At 40.8% G+C, this 14,596-nt stretch overlaps 3 protein-coding genes across 5 annotated transcripts; 1 reads left to right on the plus strand and 2 right to left on the minus strand.

Annotated features, from left to right (window-relative positions):
- Positions 1-66: 66 nt before the first annotated feature.
- LOC135583551 (NADPH:adrenodoxin oxidoreductase, mitochondrial-like) lies at positions 67-8,231 on the minus strand. Of its 3 annotated transcripts, none has more exons than XM_065155808.1 (14): positions 8,099-8,231; positions 7,177-7,311; positions 6,733-6,837; positions 5,445-5,558; positions 5,290-5,343; positions 4,740-4,856; positions 3,401-3,510; positions 3,230-3,303; positions 2,304-2,365; positions 1,676-1,871; positions 1,447-1,510; positions 1,244-1,311; positions 852-1,000; positions 67-508 (listed from the first exon to the last, which is right to left on the minus strand). In XM_065155808.1, the coding sequence occupies exons 2-14, from the start codon at positions 7,303-7,305 to the stop codon at positions 275-277; spliced, it is 1,476 nt and encodes a 491-aa protein (XP_065011880.1). In that variant the 5' UTR covers positions 7,306-7,311; positions 8,099-8,231; the 3' UTR covers positions 67-274. The 3 variants fall into 3 exon arrangements, with proteins under 3 accessions (XP_065011880.1, XP_065011881.1, XP_065011879.1); XM_065155809.1 differs by lacking the exon at positions 8,099-8,231 and adding an exon at positions 7,470-8,035 and having other exon boundaries at positions 852-997; XM_065155807.1 differs by lacking the exon at positions 8,099-8,231 and adding an exon at positions 7,470-8,035.
- LOC103987771 (cyclin-dependent kinase F-1) lies at positions 8,106-10,794 on the plus strand. The gene is made up of 2 exons (XM_009406166.3): positions 8,106-8,894; positions 9,503-10,794. The coding sequence occupies exons 1-2, from the start codon at positions 8,385-8,387 to the stop codon at positions 10,475-10,477; spliced, it is 1,485 nt and encodes a 494-aa protein (XP_009404441.2). The 5' UTR covers positions 8,106-8,384; the 3' UTR covers positions 10,478-10,794.
- Positions 10,795-10,931: 137 nt separating this feature from the next.
- LOC135640932 (rho guanine nucleotide exchange factor 8-like) lies at positions 10,932-14,502 on the minus strand. The gene is made up of 7 exons (XM_065155805.1): positions 13,733-14,502; positions 13,435-13,551; positions 12,977-13,131; positions 12,758-12,832; positions 12,404-12,676; positions 11,585-11,905; positions 10,932-11,496 (listed from the first exon to the last, which is right to left on the minus strand). The coding sequence occupies exons 1-7, from the start codon at positions 13,974-13,976 to the stop codon at positions 11,062-11,064; spliced, it is 1,620 nt and encodes a 539-aa protein (XP_065011877.1). The 5' UTR covers positions 13,977-14,502; the 3' UTR covers positions 10,932-11,061.
- Between the last annotated feature and the right edge of the window lie 94 nt (positions 14,503-14,596).

The following is a 14,596-nucleotide window of genomic DNA, read 5'->3' on the forward strand; positions in this document are numbered from 1 at the left end:
AATGGAAATTGGGAAGGAAGCTTTTCGATGATTTTAGTATCTTGTGCAGAATAATAAAGCTTGAGCTGAACCAAACAAAGTTCTCCATTTCACCTTTGACAATCCATCTTGGAATATCAAAGAACATTGAAACATGTTGTTCTGTCGCCTACAAATTTCTTAATTTGTTATTGAATGAATTCATTAACTTTGAACTCCTCGAAATTAAAACTTATTTTGAGCAACAGAAATAGCCCAGAAAATATAATGTAGGAAAAGCTACACTTTCTGTTCATCATCCAAGTGCAGCTTTGAGGAGCTCATCCCATGTTGTTAGCTTTTCTCTTGGCTTGTTTCTCAGTTGACCTTCCAACTTTTCCATGGAGTCTATCTTCTCCCATCCACCGAATGGCACAAACCTGACATTCTTATCTTCCAGAGCTTGGAGGAGCCCTTGCCTGCCTGGTTTAGGTGATCCGGATGACGACGCAATCAAACCGTTATCGATGTCTTCCAAAATGCTTGCAACCTGCAAATGTTAAACACCAAAATCAATCACCTTGACGAAGACACTAACGACCTGATCAAAATTTTCTTTATCAAGGTGGTGAAGATTCGTGCTCCCTAAGCCTTAAAAGACTTGCTATGATCTTGCTGTAAGCTTTAAACCACTTGGATAGATGAAGTCTGGAGGCAAGCTTGCTCATGTATATATAACTGATCTTACTTTTTACAGTACAAAACAATGTTCTATGCAGTTGTATGTGCAAAATAGAGGTTTGTTGCAACTATTCCGTCTTGATGTTAATTTTGTGACATATATTCCATGTTAAACACAGTCTACGAGTTATCCAAGGAAGACATCAACTTACAGTTTCTTCAGCACAATAGAGGTTTGTTGCAACTATTCCTGTCGGCCCTCTTTTCAACCACCCAACAACATATAATCCTTGCTCTATGTTAACATTCTCGGGCTGGTCGCTGCTGAGCACTCTGCCTTTCACATTGGGTACTACACCTGCTGATAGCCATTGTTGGAAAAAACCCAAGTGATGTGTAAGGAAAGAAGTCTACTATAAACTAACTTAAAATAAAATGAAAAATTACAAAAACTACATCATTTGGACAAACTAAAAATAGTTGAAATTTTAATTCTGCATATTATTGCATATAGCTAACCCTTCAGGTTTTAGCTTTTATTTGTACTAATGAAACTTGTAAAATCCACCAGAAGTAATGCTGCCAAAGGGCCTTGAGAACCAACCTCTGTATTTATCAAAAGGCAATCCATCAACCGGCACAGATTTGTAACCAATGCTCTTCAATACCAAACTAAAACATGTAGAGTTCAAATTAGATGGTGAAGCTGATGCAGAGGAACACAAGCTCTCATGGTCTCATTGAACTGTAAAATTCACAATCTCCAAATCCAAATGGCAGCATACCAGAGTAAATTGGAGTACATACCCACAATTGAGGCCTTCAAACTGTCCAGTTCCAATCGCAACCTGTTTTCCGGAAAGACCATTTGCTGTGCAAATGACAAATGTCATGTCATAGGTTACACAGAAAGAAATGTGGCTGAAGCAATTTTATATTTAAACAGATCATGAAATCTTGCATGTAAGAGTAAATTGGAAGAATTAAGCACGGTGGCCCAGCCCTTTTAAAGAGCAAGTTGCTCTCCAGATCTAACCTTTCAGACAAGTCTTTTCAAGTCGTACACCTCCAACTCTGGACTCATCCTCTGAAGGCACGAATTTGTCGGGTTTCCTGAAGAATATAAAATGAAGTTCTCGCTGGCCAGCAAAATCATGTCTCTGATGGGAAGTAGCTGATTTACATAGCAAATCATAGACTCGTCTCTGAATTCTACTAGCCTTTAGTTCTTCCTGTAATTAGAAAGAGACAGAAAAAGCCTCAAGTTCTTTTATATTATATTTTTGAAACCTAAGTAGTAAGTAAACCTTAAAAAAACACCACAAGTATATCAGATATCACGAAAATTGATAGTAAAACAAAATCCAAAGCCAGCAGTTAGTGAAGGGGAATGCCCTTAAAGATAGTGGATTGTGAACTTGCATATCAAACAAAACTGAGTTGATAAGTCAACTAGTAAATAATATAATTTGACTGCAAATGCAAGTAGAATAATCAAACTAATTTAGATCTCGAGTGCAAATTAGCAAGTAATATGTATTTCAATGTAATGATGTAATACTTAAAAATGGGAAATCATTGTCAAATGATAGGATGTGTAAAAGCAAGTGAATCTCAAACAAACAAAATATAGTTTTAGTGATTGTACTGTAGTTGATGCATACTTCATCAGCAGGAGATATAACTAGATCAGCTTCCCGAATGTGAACTTGCAGATTTTTCATGCCTGCACAAGTCATTCCAAAATAGAGAGAAAATATAATACCATAAAGGCCAATATGAAGGACTCAACAGTCTTAAACCATAACTTCCATAAGAAATTAGCCAGACTAGGCTGTGGTAAGTGACAGCTATACATATGAACAGGAATAAAATAGCTTGTGCATGCGTCTCAGATATTGTTGTTAAACCCCTATTCTCAATCACTTTTAACCAGTCACAGCTTTTCTCTTAACAGCTTGAGATACTGAATCTTGATCATTTTCATTTTTTTTAATATTTTTATATCCACATAGATGGTAATGTTAAAGAATTCTTCTTGCAGCCATCAAAATAATTAAATTTCATATGAAAAGGATATGCAAAAACAATCACTAGAAGCATAATAAGTAGCCATTGCTAAAACATATCCCTACAGAAGTGAAATCCCATAGTTATCCAGCAAACTCTTTGTTGCTTGGAGCATGATTTTAGATATCAATATTCAATGATATCGATACACATACTGACCAAGGATCATACCAGACAATGTAGCTCAATATCGGTCGCTATTCGTTTTTCATTATAACTCAGCAGTATAGATCAGTATACCACCAGTATACCAATATTGTACCCATCTAACAAGTAGTCGAAATCAGTATTGGGTCAGTATTTACAATTTGGGCTTCGAAAATTGAATTCTTTCATAGTCATACTTGCACAGTTGGAAATTGCATGTATAAAGGAACATAAGCCTTTGACGACTAATGCAAATTTGGTTTTACAAGTAAATAAGTATGCAGTTCCCATTTTTCTAATAATGAAATACACAGTGATATGTGCTGTGGTCAAGTTATCATCATGCATATCTGTCCTGCAAAACAAATCATACCAAGAATTTCACGCAGTTCCTTTGCTGTGCAAGCTGCCTGTGCTGGGCCTCGTCTTCCAACCAAGTAAACCTTTCTTTAGCAGTAAGGGATAATATGAATCAAAATTGTGTCAAAACTGCAAGGTAAACATTACTGTGGGCACTAATTAACTTGTTTGGCCAAGCAAAAACCTTATGGTGCTTTCCTGAAGAGAAACTAAAGCATGTTCAGCAATATCTGTTGTCTGCAACTCGGTCATAGGTCGCAAAAGAATACGTGCAACATCAAGAGCCACATTACCCTGAAAGCATCATCATTTGAAAATTAATGGAATTGCTATTATGATAGAGTCATCCATGATGAAATGCAAACTAATTTCAAAGTTAGTTTTCAAATGCAAAACAAGTTCAACTTCCTTCACTTCAAAATTGACAAATAACTAATATTCTGAGCATGTCAAGAGATTGTCAAACTTCATTGCTTAGTATATGCATGTCAATCTTCTCTTGAGTATATACTCACAGAACAGATGCTTAAGAAACCAATTTAAAAATTACAGCTACAGGTGCAACATGGCTCAATATTGACATAGGTGACCGCTGACAATAAAAAGAAAAGTCAAAGCAAAAAAAGTAAAATTAAAGAAGGTCAGATAGTCTAATAGTTTAAAGCAGGCAGAGTATCTAAAATGTGCTTCATAGAAGCCACAGGAAATGGAAATAACTAAAGCAGCATGACAAGTGAAAGAGGGAAGATACTATGATGAGGTTGGAAAAAAATAGACTTAGGACTAAAAGCCAGGATCAGAGTATTAAAAGGGAAGCAAGAGTAAGGATCACAATTTCAAACCTGAACCACAGTGCACCAGCTTGATTTGACTAGGTCAGGTCAGGTTTCAACAACTTTGATTAGGGAATAAGACAGGGGCAAGATATGATTATAAAAAAAATGATTGAGACCAGGGTAGAGATGGCATCACTTATTTCTGGCTCAAAATTTGCCTACCCCATCCCAGCTTGCCAAATGCAGCAAAACAACCAGCCTCACCAATTTGAAATAAGTAAAATCCCTAATCATCTTGCAAATATAATGCCAATAGTATGTGTACTCCCACATACTTCAAATTGTTTGGAATAGGAAAAAAGGAACACCACTCTCTTGTAGATTGGGGAAGGTATTGTATCCATGGAAAGAAAGAGATACAAATGAAAGATGCTTAGTAACCATACAAGAATCTTAAAGATTAGTATGTATCAGATGGGATGTATGGTACACCTTGATACACAGCTGAAAAAAATATTAAAAATTGTTTAAATGCCAGCATTTATCAGTGAGCTTCACACAACAGATTGTCAAAACCCTGTAATACCAGTATTTAATTTCATGCTCTACATGAAAATAATGCGCTAGTATGTAGTCAAGCAAAACATCTACAGAATCAATAGTTTTGTTCAATTATTCCATCTTCAACTTCTAAACAAATATTTTTGATATGCTACAGCAACTTGCAACTAAATTTCACCAAGGTACCTGGCCAAGTACTACAGCTGTATCAGTACACTTCAAATCAGGTGCCATGTAACGGCAGTCAGGATGTCCATTGTACCACCACACAAACTCTCTTGCCGAGTATATCTCTTTTAAATTCTAGAGCAGAAAAGGAAGAAAATGAGAATAACATATGTATCTCCCAAAACTTGAACTGGAACTGTCATTTTATTTTGCTATGTATAAGTATATGCCTCTTCGTTAATTACAATTTGTGTTGCAATAAGGAGATTAGGTAAACACCTTAGTTTAATTTAACATGTAAACACCTACTATATCATTGTCCCAGTTGGTTGTCAATGAGTATTTAATGCAACGTTGTCAGGCAATTTTGATCATCTGGGTGTTCCATTCTTCTATGAAACATCTACTAATAGTTTCCAAATGCATCAAGAGTCTGCATCATGTTGCATATCTATTAAAACCAAATGATAATTGAGTAACATGAAAACATAAAAACATGACTTTTTTTTAGTTTCTAGATTATAAGAAAGAACTCAACCAAAAGATTGTGTAACTTAAAACAACTTACTTCCCCTGGGACACCAAGAGATCTGTCACTTTCAGCACCATAAGCAACAACAACCTGATCGTGGAATGTACAAAGTTTTAACTAAAGGCTGAAATGGATGAAACATGAGGGCAGCAAATAATCTACCATTGCCAATTGTCACTTTTAAAACTTACCACATCATACATATCACGGAGTTCAGACAAAGAAACATCAGATCCTAGTGATACATTCCCGAAGAATGAGCACCTCTCATTTGAAGCAACCCGAGAGAACTGGTTAACAACAATCTGTGGCCAAGTTTCTAGCGAACTAAGTTAAAAAAGAAATATCATAAACAACACAAGATGACATCTGTAGATGACTAAAGCAGGTAGCGACTTGAATATAAAAAGCTTATTAAACCGTTTGAATTGATCTACCGAATGTATTCAGAAAAGAGTTTTAACAAGATGAAAAGGCTGGTTAATAGCTGCGCACGTCCTTCTGCGTATTTTCAGTTATAAGAAATCATGTAGATTAGATTATTTGATTTAAATCATATTATTGAATAAAATGATAAGAAAGCCAAATCGGTTCAGCAGGCAGATTTCAGTACTTTGTCTACCTGGAAGCCTCCATATGGTTGGTTTATGTCATTTTGAACTCATTCTTGCTACACAACACATTTTAATCCATGTCCAACACAAATAAAAGGTATGAGAGCATCCTCAGGTACAATTACTTTAAGGGTTAGTGATGTGTGTAGACAAGGCATAGATGTTAATGGCTGACCCTGCCTGCAATAACCTGACTGAACCCAACCTGACCTCAAAGCTGGACCCAGGCTAAGTTGCCTGCACTCTAGGACAGGTTGGGTCAAGCTATGGGCAAGCACCACAAATCCAAGGTTTGGCCTGGGTTAACCTCCAACTAGACCCAACCCAACCAAGTAGCAGCCCCACCAAGAATGCTCTATGAATCTCCCTACTTCACACTAGCAAATCCATTACCTAAAACCAAAGGATGAATAAATGCTCTACAACAATACCCTTTTTTTTTAACTAAATGTCACGAGACTTGTAAGTTCTGATCTGCACAAAAGGTGAAACATCTGGCCACGGTCTTGGATTGAGGCTCGGTGAAATATAGGCATGTCTGTGAGATACAAATTTCATGTCCTGCCATAGGATGATGATGATAGCATGGTCTATCTCATTCACTATTAGACACCAAAAAGTGGCTGTCGTCCAGGGGCAGGCTGCCAAACCAACTATACCACTTACATGCAGTAGTAATGAGTTCATTTAAGTTAGATACTTAAGACGTGAACTGCACAAAGATGAACTTAAACACTTATCTGATGTATATGAATAAAACAGATCGTTTCACTGGGAATGAAACCTCAATTTTAGTTGATGCCTTTGTCAAGATAACGATAACTCAAGATTCAAATAGATATTAGTCGTGTGAACTAAGGCATGCCTTTGTTTCAGGATGATCTGGTGCCACTCCCGAGCGAACTAATCCAAATGGTGTTGGCAACCGGTCAAGAATATCAACTTCTGCTCTTTCATGTGCCTTCAACATCTGCAATATTAAAAATCACAATAATGATAATCATCATACACCCAAAAACTGCAAAGATTCAAATGAATCAAGAACCTCATCTATGTAGAAATGTCTATTAATGAGAAATTTTAAATGAATGTAAAATTGCTTCATATTCTCGACGAGCTCTTAACAAAACAAAAAGGTGAGAAACGGGTGAAATTCCAGAAAGAATCCAATGTTTTGCCAAGATTAGACAACAATTTCCATATCATTTAAAGTAAAAGAAATCTTTTCATCAAGCTACAATAACTGAATAGCAGTATTTTTTTTACAGTTTAAATTACAAAGCAAATCAAGAAAAGGAACAGTAGGCACCTTCTCAGCAGTGTAAAAACCAGCAGGGCCGCTGCCAATGACGCAGACACGAAGAGATTTATCATTCAAAGAGAAGAAACCTCTCGAGGTCAGTGTCTTCCACCCACGGAAAAGCAATCCACCCTTCATTCTCTTCTGTTGTCGCCCAAAAAAGATATCGATCGATTCATAATTTTGTCTTGATTTCGTTTTTAAAAAGATTGTAAAAAATCTTGCTAGAATCCTGGTCTATACTCCGCAAAGTGAACGGAAGAGTACATGATAGGAAAGGATTAACTAGGAAAGAGGCTTACAGCCTTCCCTTCTTCCAACAATCAGAGACCGTGAAGGGCGGGCGCGGGGTCGGATGTCAGGTGGACAAGGCTCAAGAATCTGGAGCCGCAAAGGGGGCTGCAAGGCGCTGAGCTGAGTGGGAACGCCTCGTAAGAGTACCGTCCAAGGCACAGCGAAGGGTATACAAGATGATGGCACTGCGAAGTCGACGACTGCAATGGAGGGAGAGTGGGCCACGATGAGGCGGCGAGGCAAGGGCGTGTTCGTTGGCACGGTGGAGGAGGACGAGGGGCAGGGTCGCTGGTTCGAGTCGAGCAGAAGAATCGAGAGGTAAATAAGGAACAACCAAAGACAGAAACACCCTCCCGCGGAGTCCGTATTAAACTAGAACTGGAGACCGAATCTGATTAGAAATCGGGGTTTCTTGATCTTTGTCGATGACGCGAACTGGCATCATCAAAAAGCCACCCTTTTGACTTGTAATCAGGATCAACCGGGGGCGACGCAGGAGGAGAGGCCCAAAGGAGGAGGGAGGGGGGTTGTCGGGGAGACTCGGGGGGCGGGTGGGGGAAGGGAAGAACAGCGAAGGAGGAGAAAGAGGGAGAATGGCAGAGAGACGGGAGGAGAGACCGGAAGGGGGGAGACTCACCGCCGACGGCCTTTACACGCGGAGGATCACGGAGCCGATCGACACATGGAGTCCGGTTTCACGGATCTGAGTGAATTGGTTCGACCGAATCAATTCTCTCGATCAACACGCTCGATTTAAGCTCGATGTCGGTTCCATCTGAGTTCAGAAAAATAATTTGCTTATTATTATTTATGAAAAGTACGAAGGTCGTACTTCTTTTTACCGATCGCATCCACTTCGGGTGACCTCCGCGCCGTCCTCGACCAGAAACCCTCGTTGGCTGCAACCCTCGATCTCGATCGTCATGGATTCTTCCCCTCCGCTGCCGATGCCGGTGCGGACTTCGTCCCGGAGCTGGAGCATCTACGGCCGCGGCGAGATCGCCCAGCGGTACGAGATCCTCGGTCGGATCGGCTCCGGCGCCTACGCGGACGTCTACCGCGGCCGTCGCCGCTCCGACGGCCTCATCGTCGCCCTCAAGGAGATACACGACTACCGGAGCTCCTTCCGCGAGATCGAGGCCCTGCAGGCCCTCCGCGGCTCCCCCAACGTGGTCGAGCTCATCGAGTACTTCTGGCACGAGGACGAGGACGCCGTGCTTGTGCTGGAGTTCCTCCCCGCTGACCTAGCCGCCGTCATCCGGGAGGCGAAGAGGAGCGGGGGGATCGCCATCGGCGAGGTGAAGCAGTGGATGGTCCAGATTTTGAGGGGGGTCGAGGCATGCCACAGGAGCTCGGTGGTGCATCGCGACCTCAAGCCGTCAAACTTGTTGATCGCGGCCGATGGGGTTCTCAAGCTGGCAGATTTCGGCCAGGTATCTGTTCGATAGATCTCCATAAAGCTTTCATCTTCTTGCTTCATTTTTCAGAATAGTACTACAGTATTCCAGACTAAGATTAGGTCAGATCGATCAGGTCAACCGAGGGCAAACCATGGCCATGAAGATGATATGAGCGAAGAACAAAGATGTGCTCATAGTCTTTGTGACTTGGTTAACATATGATAGGTTCTTAGCTAACATAACAACAAGGGGCACTTCTTATGTTTATATGAATAACAAATATACTATTTGTATTATGAGATATTCAAATTGTAACAAAGGCATCATAAGTGATTTTATCTTCAGGAAAGGATTATATTGAGGGTTAAAATCCTTCTTTTTTCACGAATTATGACAGACCTACAATTTTTATAAAAGAAACCTTTCGATTGCATTCTAGTAGGTGATAACATTGTTTTTTGCTTGTGAATATAGTGGGGATGAACTGTGGTTAGTTAGATGGAGGCACGCATTAGTTGAACTCCTCCTTTGCTTTTCGCTTGTGGATGTTTTTATATTCACGATCTATAGTCGTCATTAATCATTAAATTGACAAACTGTTTTTTCTATCAGAGATTGTTGAATCTGTTTATCCTTTGCAGTCGAGGATGCTTCAGGAGAATAGATTGATATCGATTGACAGTAGTCCACATGAACAATTTTCAGAGAATGAGACATGGGTTCAACGACTGCCTACGGTTCAACATGAGGGGAATACGTCATTGCCAGACGAATCTGGTGTCCAGGATGTTCAAGAGCATAGATCTGATCAACAGAATGCACAAGGCCTCCGGCAGGTCAATGAAGATGACTATCTGAAGGAGTTGTATGGTCTGAAGGCAAAGAATACGACATATGATAGTGATAAGGAGATGAGTTTGCAAGATGGTGACACGTCTTGTCTGGCCACCTGTAGTACGGGTGACATTGAGGTTGATCCCTTCAAGGGCTCTTATTATTCCTACGAGGCACAGGAAGATGAAGTAGATGAATCTGGTGCTCTGACTTCATGTGTTGGGACAAGGTGGTTTCGAGCACCTGAACTACTCTATGGATCAATGAGTTATGGAAAAGAGATTGACCTCTGGTCGCTAGGCTGCATTTTTGCAGAACTTGTCAGTTTAGATCCTCTATTTCCAGGGACATCAGATTTAGATCAACTGGGTAGGATCATCACTGTCTTGGGCAATTTAACCGAAGAAACCTGGCCAGGTTGCTCAAACTTGCCTGATTATAACAAGATCTCCTTCGGCAAGGTTGAAAATCCTACTGGCCTGGAAGCATGCCTTCCCAATAGATGTGCTGCTGAAGTTGGTCTTGTGAAGAGGCTGCTGTGCTACGATCCTGCTTCTCGGGCTACTGCAGCTGAGCTGCTCCATGATCGCTACTTTGCTGAAGAACCTCTGCCCGTGCCTCCGAGTGAGTTGAAAATCCCTTCTAATAAAGAAGAGCACAATGAGAGCTCTCCAGAGGCATGGGCTGATTACAGGGACATGGATTCAGATTCTGACCCTGATGAAATTGGCAACATAAATGTGTCTACTACAGAGAAAGGTTTTTCTATTAGGTTCTCATAGTAAGTCTCCAGACACGACGGGCCCTTGCCATTTCATACTTACGATGAATTTTCTTGGCAGATTGTTGATGCACTATAGGCCTGGCATTAAAAAAAGTGCGAGGGGGAAGGTTCATTTTGTGATGTGATGCTAGCATTGTTTTCATTGTCACTATCGTTGGAACAGTTGAAGCCATTATTTGGTTTGTATTATTGAATCCTTTTCCATCATGTGTGGATTCAAAATGATGAAAACATCAGGTGTATACGATTTAGCTGAACGTGAATAATTGGGACATGTGATGAAGTGATTCAAAACACATCACAAAGTATTTCTCATCTTCATTGTTTTTCATCATTCTACAATTCCCCTTTAGAACAAGTTGATGATGTTGGAAGCGGCCTACTGAGCATTTCATGTAATTGAGATAAGCTGAGTATGGAACATGAGAGTTGCTGTTACCATCTACAAAAAAGGGTTGAAAGATCAACTCACCAGTTGGAGCTATCAAGGATCTAGAATGCTTTTGAACTATTTACACTTGATTCCAAGTTGCCTCCGTTGCTACCAATGTCGGTATCCTCTCTTGTACTTGGTGAGGGTCTTTAATGACGAGCCGTTGGGCTTCTCAAGCATCGTAAGTTCTCGAGTTTTTCGATATATGAAAATTTCTTTGTCGTAACAACATCAGGAGGCTTCTTCATCTTCTTCATGTCTTGTGAGCTGAACGTGTCTTCTTCTAAGCTCCCTGAATTCTTCATTTCTGTCTCAGACTCTGGATCGAAATGCCAACCCATGAAATCTGATAGTGTCATTGAACTAGGTGCCTCCTTCAACTTCTCCATCTCTTCTTCGGGGTTCAGTTTCTTCACTGCTCCTAGGTCGGAGTCTGTCAATAATTGCCTTCTACTTGAATCTTTGAGGGATGGATCTTGAGTGAGAGAATCAGCATAAAGTACATCTTCGATCTGTGACATCACGGTGAAAGCCAAGCTCTCTAAAATCCTTGAGTAGCTTTCCAAAATAGATTGTCCAACATCCTTCAGAAAGAACAAAGATATTTTCTAGATTATGTAAGTTGTTTACCAAGTGGAAAATGATGGACTTGTTATAATTTTGGTTACTTACTTTGCTGTATTGGATTTTGCTTGTGTCAAGAGCTGATTGCGGAATGCCTGGGAACCGCAGCTTGAGAAGGTGTAAGATGGTCTCAGCTCTCTCTTCAAACTGCTCCCTCTTCTCCATGCTGACTGCTGAGCCCCAGGATGATTTTGTGTCCTTGTTGTGCATCTTTCGTATCCAAATGATAATGGATGCCTCGATTCGGTTTTTAAGGTCGAGGACCTTGTGCTCCGTTGACAAGTCCATCGATTCAAGGAATTCTTCAGGGTCGAAGCCATCATCGGTTATGCTCCGGTAAATTGAATCCCCAAGGCTTGCTCTTCCATTCTGCAATACATTTGGAAACACCCAACTCAGTATCATCTCATATATTGGAATGTCAAGTGACAGAACAATGAACATCTTCAAATCTGTGCTGTTATGCAGAAGGCCATATAACTGAAGTGACAACAGTGATATTCCTGTTCAGTGTTGAATGATTGAGACATTAAGCACAAAAATTTGAGGTAAAGAACTTAAGTTCATTAGTATGTCGTCATTTGTCTTTGATACTTTCATATAGCCACAAATGTATTAACTTTCATTTTATGTATCTTAAACGCTGATGAACATCAAATACAGCCAAAAAAAAAGAAAGAAAGAAAACTATCATAAATTTGCAAATAATTTAGCAAACCTGAAGAATCTATTCATGAACAGGTGCTGCATACAAACTGAAATATAATGAACTTGTAGGGGATTTAAACCAAGTCTTACCTTTGGTAGGGATTCAATGTAAGCCTGAAATATACTGAACTTGTAGGAGATTTAAACCAAGTCTTTTACCTTTGGGAGGGATTCAATGTAAGCCTCAGGGATTTCCATTTCCATTAGAACCTGAGCGTTTATAGCCATTGCTGCCTTGAGAACTTGGTTGATAGATTCTTTCTGAAACTGCAGCCATTTTCTGGAAACTTCAGAGAGTCCATTCGAAGGGACTTTCACAATCGGAAGCCACCATTTGTCTTCATTTCTCTTTGCGTTAGATTTCTCGGACTCATCGGCATCTTTCGATACGTACCAAAACTCGTTCTGGCCTTTGAAGTTGTCAAGATAACCCTGAAAGGATTATACCAACACAAAAAAATGTCTAGAAATTTGGACCAAAATGTAGTCAAGCAAATGGCTCGGCAGTCTTACAATGAGCATTGCATCAAGCTTTCCTAGTGCAGGGATGTTCATGAGAAGGTCTTTGCGTTGCTTAGTTATCATAATCTATACCATTAGAAAAGAAATAAGAATTCAATTATCTGAAGATTTGAGACAAATTTTGTTCACATGAAGCATAGATATCTGCAAAGATTTCAGAAAAATAAGCTAACTAAAATAAACTAAAAGCGAACTTTTTTTTAGTATCACCTCCATGTTGGATCCATCCTTTGATGTCTGTTGAGAAGGAACAAATTCCACAATATGATCAGTGACAGATAAAAGCCAATCAATTTCTTTCCTCCATCTCGCTTTCCTTTCAGCAGGCATGGGTTCCAGACGCCGCTGCTCGCTAAATACAGAAGCTACATATATATCAAGAAACAAGAAATCAGAAAGGGTCGATAGATTCTTCATTGGGCTAGAAATCATTGAGATGTTGTTTAACTGATCTAGATTCCCTCGAAATCACTAGAGCAGTAGCAAGAATCCTTGTCGAACCAAACAATGGATTAACATTCTTTCTAAAGAGATTAATAGTACTACGACGAACGAATTCGGTACTGATTCATCGGACGGTAACTCTGTAAAACAAATTTCAATGCTTGCTTTATGTTTAGAAATGCAATATCCAATGAGTATAGGGAAATCAGGGATGTGGAAGATACCGGCAAGATTGGTGATGGCATTGGACAGAGCAAGAGCTGATGAAACTCCCTTTCCGCCACCTGACATATCTTCTCCCAAAAGCAGCTTTGAAAACTTCTCCTTCATTAGCTCCATATCTGCACCGAAGACACATCAGAACAGAAAGAAATAACTTAAATTGTTCTTTGGATAATCATCTCAAGATTGATTGATTCCTTGACAGCTCTCAATTAAACCAACAATCTAAATTATTTCATTTCATATTTTCTGGACATGGCTAAGAATATCTTCATCCGGGTATGATGATATCGATCACACCTGAAGGCGGCCCGTCTCGGCAGCCACCTTCCCTACTCAGGCGAGACTTGGGGATTTTCTGCTGCCCTTCAAGCGAGCGGCCGGGTCTCCCTCCCTGGCTAATATTTCCCTGAGCTGCCGAATCATTCCCACCTGCGATCTCCATGACCAGGCTGTGCGCCTGGCGCCCGGAGGCGTCTCCAATCTCGTTGCCTTGCTCCGCCGGCCTGTTAAGGCTGTGCCCCCGCTTGAGAAACCGAACCATCACACGACCCAGCGCTCCAAACTTCGACCTTAGGCTTCCAACGGGCGGAGAACGAAATTAAGGAAAGAGCGACGGTAAAACACCAAACGGAGATCGAAGTAGAAGGCTTGGACGTCGAAGGGGTGCGAAAGGTAAGAGCTTGAACGGTCGGGGAACGGGGGGAACAGATGAAAGTGCACCTCTTCGTCTTTGTCTCCTGTGAAGAGGACAGATGCAAGCGGCAAGAGAAATGTGAGAGCTTAACCGTTAGGAAATGGTGCTCAGGGTGGATGAGGAGGAGAGAGTGAGCGATAGGGAGGGGTCGGATGGTTTCTTCAGCTCCGGCTTCTTGTTATGGGTTGGTAGCAGGGGAGGACGGGGGGTGGGGCTTTCCGCTTCCTTCTTTCGAGGGCCGATCCAAACGTGTCGGTTTTGGAGTGGTGGAGGGGGATGCAAAGTTGAAATAAATGGGAGGGAACGAAGGGCGGTGGTGCGTCCGCTTCGTCAGATGCCTGCCTGAAGGAGGGCGGAGAAGTGCCAGGTGCCCGGGAAATGCGCATGACGATCCCCCTCCTTCAAATCACATACGCAGCTCCAATTAGTATCTCTCTTATTTATGATTATTACTAAAATTAAAAAAA

This window comes from Musa acuminata, chromosome BXJ3-6 (assembly GCF_036884655.1).
Source record: "Musa acuminata AAA Group cultivar baxijiao chromosome BXJ3-6, Cavendish_Baxijiao_AAA, whole genome shotgun sequence".
Taxonomy (NCBI): domain Eukaryota; kingdom Viridiplantae; phylum Streptophyta; class Magnoliopsida; order Zingiberales; family Musaceae; genus Musa; species Musa acuminata.

Coding starts and splice junctions, on each gene's coding strand:
- LOC135583551 (XM_065155808.1), bottom strand. CDS start 7,305: ATGAAGGGTGGATTGCTTTTCCGTGGGTGGAAGACACTGACCTCGAGA. Junction 2,366..3,229: donor GGAACTGCGTGAAATTCTTG/GTATGATTTGTT, acceptor TGACTTGTGCAG/GCATGAAAAATCTGCAAGTT. Junction 1,001..1,243: donor GCCTTTTGATAAATACAGAG/GTTGGTTCTCAA, acceptor AATGGCTATCAG/CAGGTGTAGTACCCAATGTG.
- LOC103987771 (XM_009406166.3), top strand. CDS start 8,385: ATGGATTCTTCCCCTCCGCTGCCGATGCCGGTGCGGACTTCGTCCCGG. Junction 8,895..9,502: donor AGCTGGCAGATTTCGGCCAG/GTATCTGTTCGA, acceptor TATCCTTTGCAG/TCGAGGATGCTTCAGGAGAA.
- LOC135640932 (XM_065155805.1), bottom strand. CDS start 13,976: ATGGTTCGGTTTCTCAAGCGGGGGCACAGCCTTAACAGGCCGGCGGAG. Junction 12,677..12,757: donor AGCTTGATGCAATGCTCATT/GTAAGACTGCCG, acceptor TAATCCTTTCAG/GGTTATCTTGACAACTTCAA. Junction 11,497..11,584: donor GCAAAATCCAATACAGCAAA/GTAAGTAACCAA, acceptor TTCTTTCTGAAG/GATGTTGGACAATCTATTTT.